The 21,712-nt window shown below is 42.8% G+C and overlaps 1 protein-coding gene across 1 annotated transcript; it reads right to left on the bottom strand.

The window, feature by feature from the left end:
• Nucleotides 1-376: 376 nt before the first annotated feature.
• On the bottom strand, nt 377-19,682 carry LOC311238147 (glycine--tRNA ligase-like). The gene is made up of 17 exons (XM_084326158.1): nt 19,395-19,682; nt 17,459-17,560; nt 16,983-17,085; nt 16,729-16,870; nt 15,772-15,860; nt 12,672-12,748; nt 11,863-12,008; nt 11,004-11,153; nt 9,845-10,007; nt 6,681-6,845; nt 6,074-6,180; nt 4,871-5,017; nt 4,239-4,324; nt 4,019-4,128; nt 1,977-2,070; nt 1,683-1,873; nt 377-924 (listed from the first exon to the last, which is right to left on the bottom strand). The coding sequence occupies exons 1-17, from the start codon at nt 19,653-19,655 to the stop codon at nt 799-801; spliced, it is 2,259 nt and encodes a 752-aa protein (XP_084182284.1). The 5' UTR covers nt 19,656-19,682; the 3' UTR covers nt 377-798.
• Nucleotides 19,683-21,712: the final 2,030 nt, after the last annotated feature.

Genomic DNA, 21,712 nt, shown 5'->3' with positions numbered 1-21,712 from the left:
ATCAATCAATTATACAAGCCTAGATCTTCCCAGTTAAGGTGCTGTAAGCGGCGTTTTTGTTTGTTAAAATAAGTACTGTAGTCTACATGTTAAAATGATAGCTCTGCTCTACACTAGACAGCCATCACTGATATAGTGTCTGGTCGGCAACATGGGTCTCCCAGTCCCTCCGCCCTGCAATAAATAAATAAGATTGTCTGGTTCCCACTTTATCCAAACTCCACACTGCATAAATGGTTAAAATACCACTTACAGCAAGTTTAACTATGAATGATAAAAATACAAACATAATAAAAAGGTAAATTTGACAACTTGAAAGTCATGAATGCAAATCAAAACATCCTTCAGAAGTCCTCACACAAATACAGTGATCATGTGCCCATGTCCAGTAAGTGCTGGTTGTATTTATTAGATCAACATGATTGAAATGATCTTGATCCAGTTTGCCCTTCTGGAATGGTGAAAGCCTCCTTCCTTCCACATAAAGACTCCACAACCTGAACAAGTGCTTTCCCTTTTTAAAAACGTGTATGAGAAGACGCCACAGGTGAAATGTCGCCAAACAAGAGAACAGAGTCATTACTTTGTAACCGTTCCGTAATTGTTAGGTACCATTAATACATAATTTATTTTTGAAATTCAATTTCCGTTATTTGCATTTGAGTAGTAGAACACGACGATGCCTTCTGTGGACGTCAGTTGCTTGTCGAATTGCAGTTGCAGTGTTGTTCCTATGGATGCATTATGCAAAGAGTCTGTAGATTTTTCTCAACAGTTATTGTGGGATGAGCAGCAGATTTATTCCTCGATTGTGTCCTTCTTGCTGGTCTCCTGCCCCTCAAAGATGGGGTACTTGCTCTCCACCTCCGCCCAGGTCATGCTGCCGTTGGCCAGATCCCGCACGATCCCTGGCAAATCACTGACCTGTGGGGGGGGGGGGGGGGGGGGGGGAAGAGAGAGAGAGAGAGAACAGATTATTAACTTCATACTACAAACTAGGGCTGGGTGATTAATCAAGTTTAAATTGTAATTATTTTAGCTTCCCACAATCATGAAAAAAAGAAACAAATTATTTAGTAATTTGCAGTTGGTGTAAATTGGTGAGTTATTTGTATATTTTCACTTACATTTATTTATTTATTTATCGTTTCAGTTAAAAAATTTAAAAATAAAAATAAAGCTAAATAAATGCATATTATGTTCTCAAATCAGTGAGCACTTCTGTTTAATAATCATAATTATATCAATCAAAATAAGTGATTATGGCTTTTGCCATAATGGAGCCACCCTACTACAAACATAATAAAAATTCAGCATTTTATTTTCTCAGTAAAACTGCCTCAAGACAATGTCACAGCAAATGCCTTCCTCTGCTTTGACTTTTTTATTTAATCTAGAAAATGTGTGAGAAACGCTCAGATTAGCCTACTTTAACCTGGTCTCCATAATAAGGCAAACCAGGGCTTGCTAAATGTCCAAAGATTAAAAAGAAGAAAAAAACCTAGTCAGGAAATCATGAGTTTATAACAACTACGGTGTGTTCTGCCTATTGTTTTGATTACTTAACACTGCAGTAAACAGGTGCTTCCGCATCTTAAAACCTCCAATTACATAATAAAAAATCAGTAGCGCCACCTTTTGAATAAAAGTGAGAAACAAGGGGATGTGTATTGTGACTGTACCTCAGCCCTGATCTGCCTCATGCAGTCGCGGTCTCTCAGAGTGGCAGTATGGGGCGTCTTGTTCACAGTGTCAAAATCAACAGTGATGCCGAAGGCCACGCCGATCTCGTCCGTCCTGGCGTAGCGCCTCCCGATGGACCCTGAGGAGTCGTCCACCTTGTGGGACACGCCGTCTTTGGTGAACGCCTCCGCTGTGGACGGTGAATAACAGTTAGTGATGATAACCAAGACGGTGGAATAGAACACAGGATTTCAAAACAGGAAATGCATACGATCCGTTATGCGAGCACTTACATAGCTCCTTAACGAAAGGCACAAATTCCTGGTTTTGGCTCAAGGGAAGGACGGAGCATTTGTAGGGAGCTACGGTAGCAGGGAAGCTGAAATACTGAAGAGAGAATTCACGGTTAGTAAAGATGAAAACAAATCCATTCACTATACTAGCTCACTATGAACCACATGTCCACAGAGGCAGCAAAAATGTACATGTTTTATCTCATACTATCCTACATAAACTACTGTGTCTACCCACCTGGTCTAATGCTAACATCACCACAATAACACCGGTTATTTCTCTATACAAACAAGCACCTATGTATGCAAATTATGTATGTTATTGCTAATGTGTGTGTACTTGTGTTTGAATCTTTTTTGTACTAGCCCATTATTTCTGGCAGGGGGACTGCCAATGTAAACTAGTCTTTTGGCTACAATTGGGAACATTTACATTATATTTTATAAAATGTTCCTTAACACTTTGATTGCCGTTCACGCAGATCTACGTTTCTGTCGCCCGATCGTTGAGTGCCGGAAACGTAGATCTACGTTTCTGTCACGGTATTTATTTTATTATCTATTGCCATTCATAATTCAGCGGGGCACGTTGTGCGTACTGTTCTGAGTGTGTCTGAGCTGGCAGACGGTCTTATACCGCCCTCTAACGCCTTCCGGCATTATTGCACCAGTTAGAAACGGGTTAGTTTATTTTCTCTACCGAGCTGCGGCATAGGGGCAGGTCCTAAACACTCCGGCAAAACACACACTTGTAGGGATGATTTGGACTACTGACCCCGCCCGCCCGTTGAAGTGCAATGCCCAACAACGTCGGGGACAGGATCGCTGTGGATAACTGGAATGGCGATGAGATTATTGGATTCTTTTTTTTTTGCATTACTTCAGAGACCAGGTAAGGACACCATATATGAAAGCTTGCGTTGATCTGATATTTATTTCTACAGCTATTGAAGCTATCTGTGTTTTATGTGTATGACTGTGTGCCATTGGGTTGCAGGGGGGGGGGGGGGGGGGGGGGCACGCCGGTCTAAATCACATTGCATGCGTGCACGACAAAGGATAATAGTGATGATCTAGCATTGATTTCAGGAAGATCCGATAATCAGGCGAAAAATGACAACGTGTTTATTGAATTACACAAACGCTGTTTGTGTATTTTCCCTGGAATTGCTCAGAAGCGGCCGGACTATGTTCATATTCAAAACGGTATAAAACGGAAATGTGGAGGTCAGGTGGCGTAGCGGAGATTGCGCTCGTCACCAATGCAAGAGGCTGCGGTCTCGACTCCCGGAGTCAGCATTGCCTTGGCTTGGGCTGATCGTCATACTAAATTGTTTGGCTGAGTTAGGAGGAGGAAAGTCATGGGTGGGAATGTGGCGTTGTGGATAGCGACGCCTACGGGTCAGGTCTGGGCGCTTGCTCAGCGCAGGCAGGACTTGATGAAGGCAGCGTGACCTCCCACGCGTTACGCTTCACCAATGAGAGTCCTCGCTGCCAGGTGAAAAAAGTGTCACTGGCTGTCGCCGCGCGTGTTGGAGGAAGCGTGCGGATGACTTCAGGGTTCCCTTGTACCGACCAGTAGGAGAACATGCGCGGCACTCAATGTGTTAATGTACGTTGTCCCGCTCTAACAAACACATTTAAACTGAAACTCACTAAACTAAACTATAAACTACTCAACAGTATGTGCAGTTTCATTAGTGTATACAGTGCCCTTGTGAATTATTGGCACCATAGGTAAATATGAACAAAGAAATATCATTGTTTATTAGCTTCATTTTACACAAAAAATATGAGTTTAAATTGTTCAAGATTATTATTATTATTATTATTATTATTATAAGAAATTATAATTCTTCTCAAAAACATGAATGTCACAATTATTAGCACCCAAGAAAGTCCGACCTTTTTTAAAACATCAAGCTGATAAACAACAATGAAATCTTTTGGCAGACCTTTTTGTTCATACTGAATTAGGGCGACAAGGCACTCTAGGCCTATCAATAGCCTATCAATAGTGTCGTTAAAGGCAACTGGCTTACCGTTCTCTGTTCGTCACCTTCTCTGACTTGGAATGTGTGCTCAAAGATTGAGTACATGATTCTGCCGATGCCAAAGGAGGGCTCGATTACATTAGGAACTACTTCTTCCACTGCAAAACAAAGAGGCAGGCGACTGAGTGTGGCTTCTTCACCCTTCAGTGGCGTCATTTTCACTTAATATCCTTCTCCCAACTAGTGTTGCTAAGGAACGGTCTCTTACCGTAAACGGTCTTCTGGAACCTCTTCACAGCAACCATGTCCTTGGTGAGTTTGAAAGACTTGCCATCCGTCTCGATGGTAAACTCCCTGCACACAGTAGAAAGGACAACTTCATTATTATGTGTATGTATATATATATACACTTTCAGGAGTATGTTGTTTTTAGACAGAACTCTTCTCTTTCAGCGGCCAGTACCCACTAGGGTTGCACAATACACAGACACTAGAAAAGTCTCTCTCTCTCCATCTTGATTTGCATACAAAACATAATTTATAAATTTTTTATATAATATCATCTCCTGTGCTGGCACCCGCACCAACATAGTGTGGAGTGGAGAGATAATAAACACATGGAAATTAATTTGATTATTTAAGTTTCAACATCAACTCAATAAATAACTTATATTCCATTACTTTTCCTGATATTTTAGGTAGGTGGTATAGTTTTAGAACCGGTATTGCGATACTTCGACTGGTATCGGTATCAAAGTCAAAATGTTGGTATCGTGACAACACCAGTAGTCACTGTGACATCATCATTAGATTAGAATCCGGCCCGTTAGCCGCTACACCTGAGAGAGTTGACCCTGTGCCCAGATTGCCCTCATGTGACCCGATATCATCAGCACTCACCCCTTGTCGTTGAGCAGCTGTTCCTGCTCTGTGATGAAGCACTCGTCACACACAGAGAGATACTCCATCGCTAGCTTAGCATCCTTCTTGTAGGCCTTGCCAATGGCTCCTTTGTTGGGCTCAAACTGGACGACATTTACAACTTTGTGTGAAGAGGTTAAGGAGAATGAAGATGATGAAGAGCCTGTGGCTCAGTGCAAATCAATGGTGTTTGTCGTTCAACAGCAAAAGAAGATGATCATAGCAATTCAATATATTATTAACAAACCCATTATTATTATTATTATTATTATTATTCCTGTACCCTGTGACAATTCAGTCAATATTTGGGAAGATAGCCACTCTGGGACCGGTTGAATGTGTCCAGGATGTCAACTCTGGGGCTGCTTCATAGACAATAAATGAGGCGCCGACATTGACTTTGTCGAGCCATAAAATGGTGAGTTCCCACAGTGAATTGACGTTTATATTCTAGTACGACTTACAGTCAGATGACGTTTATATTCTAGTATGACTTACTGGTTTATGAACTAAGTGAAGTCCAAGTCAAGTATTTGTATAGCCCAATATCACAATACACATCTAATCAGTGTTAATTTTGGCAGCTATTTTCATTTTAGTTTTAGTCTTAAAGGAAAACGCCAAATTTTTTGGAAATTAGCTTATTTGCCATCTTCCCTGGAGAGATACATACCCTTTTCTTCTCTGTGCGTGCATTAGGCTTAGGGAACAGCTGCTCCGTTAGCGTAGCTTAGCTTCATCACTGGAAGTGGGTCAGACCTGTACCCTGACGTTCCCTACAGTCACGAAATACACTCCAAATACAACTCCAAAACGTTCCTGTAAACATGTTGTGACCTGTGTATTTACCACGTGGAGAAATAAAAAATAATAATGTTCCGTAACCATGTTCACGTTCTGCAGCTGGATACTATTGGTTTGTTTTGGCAAAATTCTTCTGCTCTGTGTGACAATAAATAAATGAATGATGATATGCAATTTAAAACTAAGGCCTCAGTATGAGTTTAAGACGTGAACATGGTCATGTTTGTTGAATAAAAAAAAAAAAGTGAAAAAAAAAAAAAAAAAAATGCCAATCCCGATCTTCGGAAAATCACGTGATCGCCCCTTATCCCGATCGGATCGGGACATCCCTACTCGTTACCTTTAATAGAGTTGCAGACCAGGGATTAAAAGGATATGGGTTCTTTGAGAGGCTTCTCAGCAGCTAGTGGGACCTTGGTGACCCGCGCGTGAGACTTCAGATCATAGCATGAGCGGTCGGCACAGCCCACGATCTCTATCCAGCCCTGCAGAAAGGACGACAACGTCAAAACATGTACCTTTTCAGAATACTGATCCGATCCGATTAGTTTTACTGAACATCATAGACTTGGAAAGTTGGGATTCCTCTAGTCACTTTTGTCCAATGACTCCAAATCTATGGTCCCATTTCATGCCTCCATTAGAGGCATCCAACATCTTTCTATGTTGTCAAAAATTGCTTTGATTTCTGACATGTTACAAATGCTCTTGGTATCAGGTTTTAGGATTAGAGATATTCTAATAAATACCCCATTTTATCCCGGTATCCAATGTCGGTATCAATATCGGACTCCCTTGTAAACAACACAGACGTAGGAACCCCCTACCACTCCAACATGTGTAACTATACTGCAAATTTGCAGCACTGCAATAGAAATGGTAAAAAGTCTACATTCTTCATGGGCAAAACCATACCAATCTACATTCAATCACTATATCATCGGCACATTGGAAAAGCTCCGCGAGGAGAGCAACCTGAACCTACGTAAGAGGTTTTGGTCTCGGCGTCCCAGCAGTCGCAGGCGTAGTGGGCCATCTCGTTGTCCATGTGCTGACGGAAGCGGAGCTTGTTTTTGGCCACGCCCACTTTAGTAAGGTAGAGGTAAATCCTCCCAATGAAATACCCCAGGACGGAGTTATTGATTATTCCCTATAAAAGACAAGAGAAGAGATGGATTGAGTCAGATTTCAATGCTTCAGTTGCTTATTATCCCAGTGTCACTGTTGTGGAGGGCTGTCACGCGATTCGTCAACCTAGTCGACGAGTAAATTCTGTCGATTTGCATATTCATGATCGACGCGTCGCATTGTTAAATGCAGGGGTGCGTTGCTCATGGGACGATTGGGACGGGGTTGCACGCCGTTTTTTCAAGTTTCTTTAATAGTTGTCATACAGAAGTACAGAATACTTTTATACAAAATGCTTCTTACTGTTACGCTCCAGAGACTGTGCAAGACAAGATAAGTATGAAATAAAATAACATAGTATAGCATTGTAAATTAGAAGTAAAAAAAATGAGGTCACAGTGTTCAATATAGACATATGTACAATGTTCGATGCAGAGTAGACGTAACTGAGTTACCATATAATATACAATACTGTGTAGTGTACTAATAATATACAATACTATATAGTGCAAGGCAGAAATAGGATGAGGTGCAATTTAGGTACAATTTACAGTAGGTGTACGAGTTGTAGTGCAAATCCTTTATCAATAAATATAAAGTGTGTTTGTGTGATCTAAAGTGTGGAGAGTGGGTGCTGCAGTGTGTTTGTTTGTTTAAGTGAGTGTGTGCGTGTGGGTGTGTGTGCTGTGAGCATTTGATGGTTGTTGCATAGTGTTTATTGTTCGTTTAGCAGCCTGATGGCCTGGGGATAGAAGCTTCTTCTGAGTCTTTCTGTGCTCGCCTTAAGACTCCGGTATCGCTTGCCTGACCGCAGCAGCTCAAAGAGGCAGTTGTTCGGGTGGCTCGAGTCCTTAATAATTCTCTTAGCCTTCCCCTTGCACCGCTTGTTGTAAATGTTCTGGAGGGTGGGAAGCCCCCCTCCAATTGTGCGTTCGGCTGAACGTGTCACTCTTTGTAGTCTGCTACGGTCTTGTGCAGTGCTATTCCCAAACCAGGAGGTGATGTTGCCAGTCAGGATGCTCTCTATTGTACATGAGTAGAAGTTCCTAAGGATCTTCTGACTGACTTGGAACATCCTTAGGCGCCTGAGGAAGTAGAGGCGTTGTCGTGCCTTCTTCACAACACTGTCAATGTGTGTGGTCCATGTCAAATCCTCGGATATGTGGGCTCCGAGGTACTTGAAACTGTTCACTCTCTCAACCGGTGCCCCGTCGATGCTGAGGGGGCTGTAGTCCTTGACCCCCGACCTCCTGAAGTCCACAATCATCTCTTTTGTTTTGCTGACGTTCAGGGAGAGGCAGTTCTCCTGACACCACTGTGACAGGTTCTCTACCTCTTCCAGGTAGGCCTTTTCGTCGTTGGCAGAGATCAGGCCCACCACTACTGTGTCATCAGCAAATTTGATGATGGTGTTGTTGTTCCGCTGTGCTACGCAGTCATGTGTGTACAGGGAGTAGAGGAGGGGGCTCAGAACACAGCCCTGGGGGGCCCCTATGTTGAGCGTGATGGATGAGGAGGTGCAGTTGCCTGCTCTTACCACCTGGGGTCTGCCCGTCAGGAAGTCCAAGACCCACCGTGCAACCGGCTCTGTGAGCAGAAGCATGTGCATGCGCGTGCACACAGGAATGCGCTGCACTCGACTGATGCGCCAACTCGCTAAGTACCTTTGGCTACTTTGCATAACAATAGCGCAGGTCGTCAGGCATGTTCAAATACGTTCTCAGATACATTCACACAACTTGTGAATGAAAGGCAATTAGGCATTGTCTTTAGTCTGTGCGCACGCGAGGGAACATTTATGCGCATGCGCCCAGGAGCGCGCGTGCACGTGGCATCATTAAAACACTGTGCAACCAGCTTTGAAATCAGCAACGCACCCCTGGTTAAATGTGCCTTTTGCAGTGGAAATGGCAGACGTTCAAAGTCATAACATGCGCATGAATCACGTTAAAAATAGAGTTAACCACTATTCGCGATTCTGCCTAGAGCCAGGACTCGACAGTCACATAACTTCCCCGTGTTTCGCTCCAGCTGGAAGCGAGGGGCTGAGCCTGGCTGATACCCACACTTTACAGTTTAGAAGCAGCTTGGCAGCTCTTCAGCCCTGCGTTCTATAGCCTCATTAGCGTGATAAATTATGTGATAAATAACTCCTCTTGGGAGTCGCGCTGTTTCTATGTAAACTCCGCGAGCAACGGGTCCAATAAATGCATCTTTAACATGCTTTATATCCTCGCAATTACTATATGCCCATTGCGGTTAAAAACCTTAGCTGCTAGTGCTAACTAAGCTAGCTCACAGGCACATGATAAATCAGTTTCATGGAGTTCTAATAGTGAGGAAAGGGGGGGGGGGGGTCTCTCCCCCTCTCTGTATGTTCAAGGAAGTAGCCAAAATGTACACTATAAAAACAAACTTGATAGTTGATGATAATAAATATTTCACTTCATTAGCAAAAATATTGTAATATCATTAAGTCTGCTATAAGCTATTCTCCCTCTAGCTATAGTCCCTTTTTCTTTTAACCCTTTCAGGTGTAGTCTCACATGTGAGATAGATCTTGAGAACGGACATCTCTACCGGTAATTAGATTCGATTAAAATGTATTGTCATCATGCAGCACAAGTACAATACAACGAAAATAAGTTTGGCATCCAATCAGAGTGCAAGTGCAACAGCAATATACAGGTGATTAAACTGGGTATAAAATATATCAATTAGTACTACTGAGTATAGTGCAAATCACATGTATGTACAGAGTTGTAGTATTAATAATGACATAACAATGGTTACTGGTGACTGAAAGCTATCGACTTCTAGAATTCCAAGATATAATTCAAACTAAACATTCCAAAAAAAAAAAAAAAAAACACTGGAAAGGGTTAAGAGGGTTAGCACTGGTGTCCCTTAAGGACCATCTCTGTTCTAGCGTTTTCATACAGGACACAAAGATGATCTCAGCACTGAGGATGAACACAGACTCAAGTATGGAGGTTCATAAGGCGACCCCCCCCCCCATACCTGCTCCACAGCATCCCCCAGCCTCATGATATGGGCCGACTGGCCACTCGTCTGGGCCTTGGAGGAGTACAGGGTGATGTCCAGGTCGGCCACGTTGGGGAACTTGGGGTGGACCTTCTCGGCTGGGTCCACAAAGTGCTCGATCTCGGCCATGGTGAACTCCCTGTAGGGGCACGGGGAGCAGTTCAAAGTCTGGCACTTAGGTCTCTTACACATGGGCTATGTTCACACTGCAGGCGAAAGTGGCCCAAATGAAATGTGACTCAGATCTGAATGTTTCACAACAGTGTGAACAGCACAAATCTTTGGAAGGGAATCTGATCTTTTCAATTGTAATTTGGGCCACTTTCATATGTGGTCCTAAATCAGATACAGATCTGATCTTTTGCAATGAGACCTCATGCAGCTGACATGCTACTTTTACGTCACTCTAGATTGAAATTTGTAAAAATCTCTTCTCACGTCCATCTTCTATATTGTTAATTTGCGCATGCGGGTCAGTTCAGGAGCGTGACCAGTTCACACTGGAATCTGATATTTTAAAAAGTAATGTGAACAGCCAAACAAAAAAAATCTGATCCGAGCAATAAATCAGAATTGAGCACAAAGAATGGCAGGGTGAATGTACTACATGTAGCAGATCTGTTTACACAGAGACACCGCATAAAGCAGAGACAAGGAAGTGAGGGCTGACCCCGATTAGTCGAATAGTCGACTAATCGATCGAAAGGAGCCGTAGTCGACTGCCAACCTTAGTCGAATGCAAAAAAAATGTAAATACATAAAAAAGTACAATATATACAGTATATATTTTTATCATTCTTTCCAAAAGCAAAGAGGCCTAGAAGCGTGGCTAACGCTAATGGCGCGCATACCAGCGAGGCTAACTGCCTAAGAAAACACTGAAGTGCAATAGTAATATACAATGTACAGGTGATTAAACTGGGTATAAAATATATAAATTAGTACATTTCATCAGTGAAACCTACACAATTACCTTTTGCCTTACCTTGTTTGAAATCATTAGTATAGCAACAGGACAACACTGGAAGCATGCCTTTTAAACCACATGCATTATGGATAACAATGTTCTCAGTGGCAATGGGCATAAATGGGTAAGAAGAGACAGCTACAGGTTCAACATCGCTGTGTCACTCACCTAACACGGATGAGTCCAGAGCGGGGCGAGATTTCATTCCTGAATGAAGTGCCAATCTGTGCAGCAGCAAAGGGAAGTTTTCCCTGGTTGAACTCCAACAGGCGCTTGAAGTTGAGGAAGATCCCCTGAGCGGTTTCAGGCCTTAGATAGCTGCGAAATTTAATTCATTTGTGAGATTTCCACAGCAGATTAACAGAATATGAGGCAACATCAAGGTAGATGTATACTACTGGTAAAGGTTAAGAGGAGAGATGCACCAATTCAGATATTGATCTAAATAGCGCATCAGTATCTGAGAATTTATCAAATACTAAATTCCAATACCAAGAGAGCATCTGCCTTATTCACATATAGATGGGTACTAGATATCTCAAACGTAGAAGAAAAATTGTTGTCCTATGAAAATAACACAAAGACAAACTCTCCCACATGCCCTGATGTCCTATGAAAATAACATCCGATTATGCCCTTTGTAAAAACTAGATATTTTTATATGCCTTTCCAGCTAAATAAAAAAAAGAATGTCTCAGCAACCGGGCTATGGAAGGCTGGTTTGAGTGGCAGCTCCCATGCATAAATCGCTGAATTTCTGTGCACTCGTTTTGTACAAAACCCACACATCAGCACTTGGGAGTTGTGTCTGGGAACCACCAGGGATTCTCTTCTTCTGAAGAAAGTGGGACAATTTAATTACATTAATTTAGGTGTCCAATACTATCCTACGCCCCAATAGAACCGTCTGGGTCTATATGGTACGGTAAAAGTAATGGATCGGATCAGAACCCTGTACTAGCAAATACTCCTAGGAATCTAGGACTCAGCAGAAGTCCCTAGTTAAGACTGTTAGGCTGGTTTGTACCCTGGCATGTTCCCTCCTGGCCCAATGGACGTCTGGAACATCAAGTTGAAGGACATGGGGGCTGTGAGGTCATTTCCTGTGATGGGTGACTTGACGTTGTATTTCACGAAGAGGTCAGTCAACTCTTGCTGGGTGTTGTTGTCCAACTGCAAATGAGATTGACAAAAAGATTTACATCATTGTCGAATTACACAAGGCCATTTAAATAATGTCTTTTCCCTCGTAGTTACACATACATATACAATACCCCACAAATCTACATGTCTTCAGAGAGGTCAGAGTGCAGGGTCGCCCGCAGTGCAGCGCCCCTGGAGTAGTACATTTTAGATTTAGTCATTTAGCTGACGCTTTTATCCAAAGCGACTTACAAGTTTTGTGCAACAAGTCAGCAGGAAGGGTACAATTCTATCAGCTGAGTAACAATGTTCAAAGTGTTGAGTGTCTAACCCTTAACTAACCTTATTGTCATGCACTTGTCCTAATATACTAAACTACACTGTAGCACTCAACACTTTGATGAACATTGTTACTCAGCTGATAGATTTGTGCCCTTCCTGATGACTTGTCATACAGGACATGTAAGTCGCTTTGGATAAAAGCATCAGCTAAATGACTAAATGTAAACGTAATACCATCCAATCCTCAGTCACCAGCTCACAGTTGAAATACATCCTCCTGTCGGAGTTTCAGTTACTGGTCCGGCTCTTTACCTAGGCCATCCTGCCTCCCAGAAACTCCTGAGTCGACCATTTCTACCTTGTAACGTCCTCCAACTTGCAGAGGTTTCAACGTCACCCCTGTTCACTAACCTGAGTGATGACGCTCTCCATCTCAGCCTTCTTCTCAGCGCTACACTTCTTATCAGTTCCCAGCTTCTGGAGGTGGGCTGTGGACAGGGATTGAAACAAAAAATGTCAGGGTACTTCCATGTTTTGTTGGATCCTTGCTGAACTGTAGTGTGACATGTTCTTGCTGGGAGGATGTGGTCAGGAAAGAAGAGGTATTTCTACCAACAACATGAATGGTCACAATAATGTTATCAGGCAATAATAATAATAATAATAATTATTATTATTATTATTATTATTATTATTATTATTATTATTATTATTATTATTATTATTATTATTATTATGTGCTATTAGTTAGGGGTGTAAAACATTATTTAATGCATCAGGGTGGACGATCGATATAAATGTGGAAATCGAATCAATCTGTATAATTGAAATCAAAATTAAATGTATCCATTTATACAAATAATTTATTATTATTATATAACTTGGTTCTGAGATTTTAATTTCATTCTTCAACTATTGCTGACCGAATCATTTTGATCACATTTGCATACCTATAACATAAAGAAAAACATATCTAAATTAATCAAAATTGCATCAAACCCATGGTAAAAGAAAATTATTTTTAGGATGCATCAATTTGTCACCTGAAGAGTCAGAAGGATGGAATTGTTACACCACCATTCATTAAGAAAGGATTCGTTTAAAGAAGGATTGAAATCTCCCTCCTCCTCTGAACGTTGGCACAGCTCCAGTGGCTGTGATTCCTGCTGATCCAGCAGCTTCCCCTCTCCCCTGGGCACGACACCGATACCCAGCGCCCAAGCCAAGCAGCAGCCTGGCAGACAACACTGATCTCTCTCTCTCTCTCGTTCTCTCTTCAAACGTCATTCATCATTCATGACTCTTACAAATCATGACTCTTACAAATCAGAAGGAGCTTTTATCCCCAGGCCATCAGGATGCTCAATGAACAATAACAAACCATCAAATACATCCACACACTCACTTTAAATAAACAACACACTGTAGCACCCACTTTAGACACTAACGCTTTATATTTATTGGTAAGGAGATTTGCACATCAATCTCATACCTCATTGCACCTCACCACCACAAGGTGGCACCACAAGCTAAGCTATACCTCACCATTTCTACACTGTACTGTATCTGCATTGTATATACTGTACATATACTGTATATTGAACATTTGTTTACACTTGTTTACGTACTTGACTTTCTATTTTATACTTATTTTATACTATCTTTTTATTTTATCTAGCACACTCAGGAGCAAAACAGAAAGAAGCATTTCATGCAAAAGTATTCTGTATTTCTGTATGACAACTAATAAAGAAACTTGAAACTCTTAGAGAGGCATAGCTCTGATTTTTGGACAGGAGCTTGACCCCATGGATTTTGCATTGGTTTAACTGAGCCGGAGCTGGTGTGAGGAACAGATTGTGCCGACTCCACCGATCAACATAATCATTGGCGAGTAGGGATAAGTTTCCAAAAATCTGAATTTTTTAATGTATACATGTGTAAAATAAACAAACAAACATCCAACTCCATTCATTTGGGAGTGCCAAGGTCTGCCTATTTTCCTCATGCTGCTGACAGAAGTAGAGCAAATGTCCTGCTTCTTCTGATCCGTAACACTACCCATTACCATGCAGTCCAATATGATGAACATCCATTGGATTGTTTAACCAATGATTTTCCATACCTAAGAAGAAGATATTGTGATATCGATGGATTCTCGTTATCGCTCATATTTCACACGTTTAGGGTCACCACTGTGGAAGTGTATCAATGAGACGAGCAGACGGCGTATCGAGTCTCTGAACTTTACTTCCAAACAAATCCAACAGAACCAAGGTACAGCCACACCCTTAAAGGATAACTCCACTTTTTTTGGAAATTAGCTTATTTAACATCTTCCCTGGAGTTAGACAAGAAGATGCATACCTTTTTTGTCTCTGTGCGTGCATTTTAGCTTTGGGAATAGACGCTCCGTTAGCATAGCTTAGCTTCATCACTGGAAGTGAGGCAGGACAGTAGCCTTACAGTGCCTTACAGTGTATTGCAAGGTCTGACATTGACCAAACTTGATATGCATGACCTTGGTGGGCTCTAGGTCAACTCCTGAAAAGGGGGTCAATGTCAGACCTTGCAATCAAAAGTTAGGGGCGCACTGAAATTATGGCAAGGGTTATTAGCCCCCTAACTTTTGATTGCAAAGTCTGACATTGACCCCCTTTTCAGGAGTTGACCTAGAGCCCACCAAGGTCATGCATATCAAGTTTGGTCAATGTCAGACCTTGCAATACACTGTAAGGCACTGTAAGGCTACTGTCCTGCCTCACTTCCAGTGATGAAGCTAAGCTATGCTAACGGAGCGTCTATTCCCAAAGCTAAAATGCACGCACAGAGACAAAAAAGGTATGCATCTTCTTGTCTAACTCCAGGGAAGATGTTAAATAAGCAAATTTCCAAAAAAAGTGGAGTTATCCTTTAAGTCAACTCCCTCCTGTCACTCAATCAGTATCCATTCTGAAGTGAGACACCTCCATCTAGTGTCCACCACAATATATATATTAAAAGTATATATGCAGTAGAGGGGCGGCTACGTGGCGTAGTGGGCAAGGCGCTCGCCACGAAATCTGGAGACGCTGGGCTCCACATTTGCTTTCAGTTTAGCTGGTCGTCCGTACTAATACACATTGGCCGTATTAGGGGGTGGGAAACTGATGGGTGGGGATCGGGCGTGGTGGACAGCGACTCCTACAGGTCGGTTGGTGCGCCTGCGCAGTAGAATCAGGAAGTGTCGGGGGCAGCGTGAGCCTCCCACGCGTTACTCCTCGCCACTGAGAGATCGAGCTGCGCAGGTGAAAAGATGCGACTGCTGTTACCTCAAGTACCAGAGGGGACTTGTGCTATGTATGACTTAGTCCACATTGCAGCCGGCTTGTGGGAGGCAAGAAACAGCGTTCGTGACAGGGGAGGGTTGAATTGGATGATACGAAATTGGGATGGGAGAAAAAAATATAGAAAATGGGAGAAAAAAGTAGATACAAAAAAAAGTATATATGCAGTAGAGGAACACACTGACCTTTGAGGAGATGGTCCGCCCTGAAGCATTCACCATTCTTGACGTCTTTAACCATGTAGTCAGCAAATTTGTCCACATGCCCTGAAGTCCTATGAAAAGAACAGTCAGTGAGAGATTTCCCTTTGTAAAAACTAGATGTTTTTTTAGATGCCTTTCCAACTAAATAAAAAAAGGATGTTTCAGCATCAGCAACCGGGCTATGGAAGGCTGCTTTGAGTGGCAGCTCCCATGCATAAATAGCTGAATTTCTGTGTGCCTGTTTCTGTAAAACGTACTAAACTGAATTAACAACAATAAACACAACATGCAACCATTTCTAAAGATTTTACTGAGATCAAGTTCATATGAAGAAAGTGGGACAATTGAAATTAATTAATTTAGGTGTCCTGAGGTGTCCTCCAATACTGTCCTGAGGTGTCCTGACTCCTGCCATGGTCGAATACTGTCCTAGGGTGTCCTGCCACAGTCCAATACTGTCCTGAGGTGTCCTGCCACGGTCCAATACTGTCCTGCCACGGTCCAATACTGTCCTGCCATGGTCCAATACTGTCCTGAGGTGTCCTACCATGGTTCAATACTGTCCTGCCATGGCCCAATACTGTCCTGAGGTGTCCTGCCATAGTCCAATTGTCCTGAGGTGTCCTGCCATGGTCCAATACCATCCTGCCAAACCCGCTTTCTTCAAGAACGCCTGCACTTCTTATATGATAAAGATCAGTCCTCAAACACGCTACTAGCTCCTTTCACATAAAAACAGGATTTCAATAGACTGATTTCCTCATATTAACACTTATCCCAGTGTAAATTGTTGCATATTCCCTGTATATTTTCGTTTGTTATTTATAAATAATACTGAGGAACAGATCAAATAACATTCAGTGGATTTGAATTTCTGACAAAAATCTATATAGTAACAAAAGTCACGATAGTGCTCCGGAGTTTCCTCACTACACCTACTTGAGGACGGACTCTGGGGTCAGCATGGTGCAGTCTATCTCCAGGATCTGCTCCTCTTGGATGAAGTGCTGCCTCCAGATCTGCAGGATGTTGTTCTTCAGCGCGCAGCCCACAGGCCCAAAGTCATACAGGCCGCTCACACCTGGAGGAACAGTACCGCATGGTAAGAGAACATTTAAAACAGTTTGCTTCTGATGATTTGACACGTCGACCGGAACCTAGACCTGCCCAGTATTCGCTGACCCCGATCTTACCTCCATAGATGGCAAACGCCTGGTCGTAGAAGAATCTTCTTTTCAGAGTGTCCTCCATCTTGGTTCTATCTACTATGTCATCTTTGGGTTGCAAGGACAGTTCCTGCATAGGGGATTATCTGATTATGAGAAATGCATAGTCAACTAAATAGCCACATCCTCCATCACATGACATGGAGGCAATAATGCTCCAGCACGGAGAGACTAAACTCCCTCACTGGGCCTGCAAACCCACACCCCAGAAGAAAATGTTTACATTTATTTTTAATTTGTAGGTAGTGGGAGAGGTTAAGGTTAGGGATAGGTTTATTAAAAAAAAAAAAACGTTTATGGTTAAAATGACAACGACTTGCGGGTTTGCAGTCCTACTGAGGGCATGTAGTCTCTACTCTCTACCGCCACAATCATTTAAGCCAGAATGACTCAAGAGGAAATGTCACGTAGATTCAGTAGACAGCAACAGAACGGTGACTCACCTTAGTCTCAAACAATCTCTTCCTCGTTTTCAGTACAGCCACAGCTTTAGCGACGTCCACATCAGGAGCACCGTCCTGTTTCATTTGACGCACCAAATCCCCCTGAAGAAGAGTTTTAAAGATATGATATGATGCCGAGAACGTTCACAGATCAGATCTAAAAAGGGGTTCGAACCCCTGGGAGTTTATTCACAAAATGATTTCCTTATGATTTATTTTACTCTGTATTGTATATGATTATATGTATATATTGAATATTCCTCTTTACTTACTTTTTTAGTTACTTTTTTTACTGTATGAAGCACACTCAGGGACTCATACAGAAACAAGCATTTCATCGTAAAATGTTCAGTTGCTATCGCTATCAGCTCTATCTTTAATCTTTCAAAATGTTCAGTTGCTATTGCATGCACTCATCTGTGTTTCACTACACACTTGAGTGCATGCTTACCAACTGTCCGTCTGCAACACTACTATCACCGACATCTAAGAAGGGAGGATCCCCCCTTGAATGGCCCTTCTAAGGTTTCTCTCCTCCACAGGCCTGTGGAGCATTTTTACCTATTGTTAGGTTTTAGTGAGTTTTTCCTTACCTTCGCGTGGGGTATGTCTGGGAGTGCTTGCATTCTTTCATTTATTTGCATTTATTTTAAATTTGTTGGACCTTATGGTGTCCTTGTTCTGTTCTTGACTTATTGTTATGTTTTCTTCTTGACTTGTTTAAAGAAGACCTGTACGGCCCATGGGGACATTAACGTGTGTTGTTGGGCCTTATAAATAAATTTGATTTGATTTGATTTATTTTAGTGTGACAAAATAATAAAGAAACTTGAACTTGAAACGTATGGTGTTTTGTAGCTCGGCAAGTAGACAGGATTTAGGGGGTTGATTCCAACTCAAGCCAAACATAAAGATTTTAAAAATGTATTAATATAATATCCGATCGGAGGCATCTGGACAAACAACAATGACATGTGGCCAATGAGCTGCGGAATTGCACCATATTGGTTGCCATGACATCATAACAATACTTGTGCACACAGTATTGATTGATTGAAATCTTTATTAACAGATTGCAGAATGGGTACAATACAGTACAGCTCAATACACACAATTGTTAAGGGGATGTAGACCAGAGAAATACTTTTGTCTTGTTTACATCAGGGTGAGGGTCCCCCATTTTCAATTCATCAGGATGACATACATGACATACAGATAGACAGTACTGCTACATCTATACATTTATGACATACCAGATTTGCAAATACAGTACAGTTTGTGATACAAAAATAGTCCAGAAAATTGAGTATACATTTGACGTAAAAACGGTACATTGGAGGTGGTTGGGTGGCACGATAAAGGCATGCCAATATATATTCGTGCGTTATGTATAATCTGATCGCCATCATCCTCACTTAAAAAGTAGGTCAAGATATCAAGAGAATGGACGTCCCCGAGGAGTGGCTGACTGTCAGTGCAGTCCTGGGACATTGCACATAAAACCTCAGCCTAGCTCCGTGACATGTATGGGTTAAGTGTGGAGAGAGAGAGCAGTCAGCTGACATTTTGGAAAAGGGATTTCGGCTTTTCTTGTTGTCGTTACTAGCCAACATTACTGCGGCAATAGGAGCTGGGTGGTGCAGTGCTCTCCCCACCCTCTCCCCACAGGAACAGCGTATTGAAACGTGGCAGCGCCTATAGAGAAGCCGGTAGGGTTAACTAAGTAGCTAACGTTAGCAAGCGAGCTAATGGCTAACGAACGGTGCCTTCATTCATTGACAGGTTCGGGCCACACCGGTTAAGTTAGCCGGCTAACCGGCTGCTGCTGAGCCATAATCCTGAATGGTGACCGAGGGACAAGATGTTACCGAAGCAGTATCCCACATGCAAGACAACGTATCAAATCATGTCACGTTACATTTGACGTTTAGCTAACCTGCTCTTTCACCGCCAGCCTCAGCGGGGCGAGAACCGCTTCGATATTGCCCTCCATGGTTTGTCCTTCTGTGAGACGACTCTCCTCCTTTCTCTTCTTCTTCCTGAACAAGCAGACCGACAAGGACAGCGGCCTGTTTTGGGGCGGAGAGCGGAGCGACTGCGGTACGAGACGGAGCCTCCTCGACGGCGGCAGCAGGCGGACAGCTGAGAGCTCAGTGCTGGTCCTCCTCAGCAGTGCTGATGTTGCGCCGCGCAGCATGGACAGCGGTGGTAATGCGAGGAGGAGAAAAGAATGATGAAATCCCTCGAACCAGGCGAATGGCGCTTGTGCTCGCGGCTCGCACTTTCGCCAAGCGGTTTGTTGGGGGAATGCATTTGGCGCAACGGTGGCCCATATCGGCAGATTCGACAGGATGAGTGCTATTTTTTTTTCAAAGTAAATTAAATTATGTTATATTATAGTCTGTGTTTGGACCTGTATTTTTGTGACAAAACAGAAAAAGCACCCAGGGGTACCTTTTGATTGATTGATTGAAAATTGTATTAACAGATTGCAGAATGGGTACAAATACAATTCCGTACAATACACACAATAGAGACCGAAAGACACCGTAATTGCGCACTGCACCATGGGTAGCACTCACCATTTTGGGGGGGGACCAGTGGCGTCTATACTTTCCGTAGCCGCATTTCTGCAGACCCCTCTCTGATTGGTTGAGCCCATTTCTGCAAGCCCCTCTCTGATTGGTAAAATGAAGCTCAGGGTAGATGCCGGCTCGTGTGGTGACGAGCCCAGATGCGCTATGTTTCCCAACCGTAGCAATCAGCAATCCGAATTGACCACCAGACTCTCTCTCAAATTTTCATCAATACTAAACAACATGGCCCCCCTAAGAACCACCAGGGTAAAAAATCGCGCTGAGCCATGGATGCACACTGAAATACTGACCGCTATGAAAGCCAGAGACAAAAAATGCTCTGAGTTTCGTAAAAGTCAGTCAAAGCTTACCATAAGCACAAGCAGTGAACTCCAAGACCACGTGACTGAACTCAAACTAGAAAGAAACAGACTAAGGCCCTGTTTAGACGGAAACGCTAGCAGGTGAATCCGCAAAAATATTTTTTCGGATGTGCCTTTCGTTTATACGGAAACAGCGTTTTTACGGGGTGAAACCGCAAAAAGGTGAGACTACCTTCCAGGGTGGAATTCCTAGAAACGATAAACCTTTGCGCTATCATCTAAACTGTCAAACCGCATAAAACGATGACGAAAGGGTTGTCAAGGCTCTCGTCGCGCGTACTGCTTACATCACAGGCATGCGCCAGTAGCCTAGAAGCGTAAACAAAGCATGTCTGATTCTATCCATGGCGATCACCTGAAGGCTACATTGGCAGTACTTTTAAATACACAAGAATCTGTCCCGCGGCGTGACTGGACCCACTGTCTGTGAGTGACTCTGCTTTGGTCCAATCACATTCCCCACCCACAGTCTGCGAATCAGAGGCAGAGTAGGGCGGGTCTTCACAGCACGTCATGTGACATATGCGCCAATCGTGTGACAGCGGGGCTCAGTCGTCGAGTCGTCTCGAGTTGTTACAGCCTCGTCTGCACGGAGAATTCCATCCCAAAACGCTAGTCTAAACGCAAAATTAAAAGTGAGACCGTAAGACGACTTTTGCGGTTTCTGTTCAGACTCTCTCCGTCTAAACGTAGCCTAAGAAATGACGTAAACTCCATGATCAAAACTGCAAAAAAATATTTCATCAATGACAAAACCGAGGAAAACAAAAATAAACCACGTGAACTTTGGAAATTACTCAACAATCAACTAGGCTGCAGTAAAAAACTTAAAACCAGGTTCTCAAACATAAACATAAAGACGGACAACACGCTCATCACAGACAAGCTGGATGTAGCCAATTACTTAAACACTTTCTTCACAAACATAGCCACAACACTGGTAAACAAACTACCCTCCCACTCAGGGCAGTATGGGGTAGTTCTTGCATACTACAAGAACCTAGGCGTCAACAAAGACGACTTCAAACTGGAAATGGTAACTACAGATGAGGTACTCAAAAAACTGAGCGCCCTCCAACCGAACAAGGCCACTGGCCATGACAACATCCCCTCCAAATTCCTCAGAGACTCAGCAGCAGCCATCACCCCAGTCATCACACACATAATAAACCTCTCCATAAAACAGGGACACGTCCCCAAGGACTTCAAAATTGCGAGAGTAACACCCCTGCACAAAAAGGGCAGCAAATTAGACCCGGGCAACTACCGCCTGTTTCTATCCTTACATCCATCTC

This window comes from Notolepis coatsorum, assembly GCF_963971535.1.
Source record: "Notolepis coatsorum genome assembly, chromosome: 12".
Taxonomy (NCBI): Eukaryota; Metazoa; Chordata; class Actinopteri; order Aulopiformes; family Paralepididae; genus Notolepis; species Notolepis coatsorum.
Note: the sequence above shows the minus strand (reverse complement) of the source record. Positions and strands in the feature narration are given on the sequence as shown.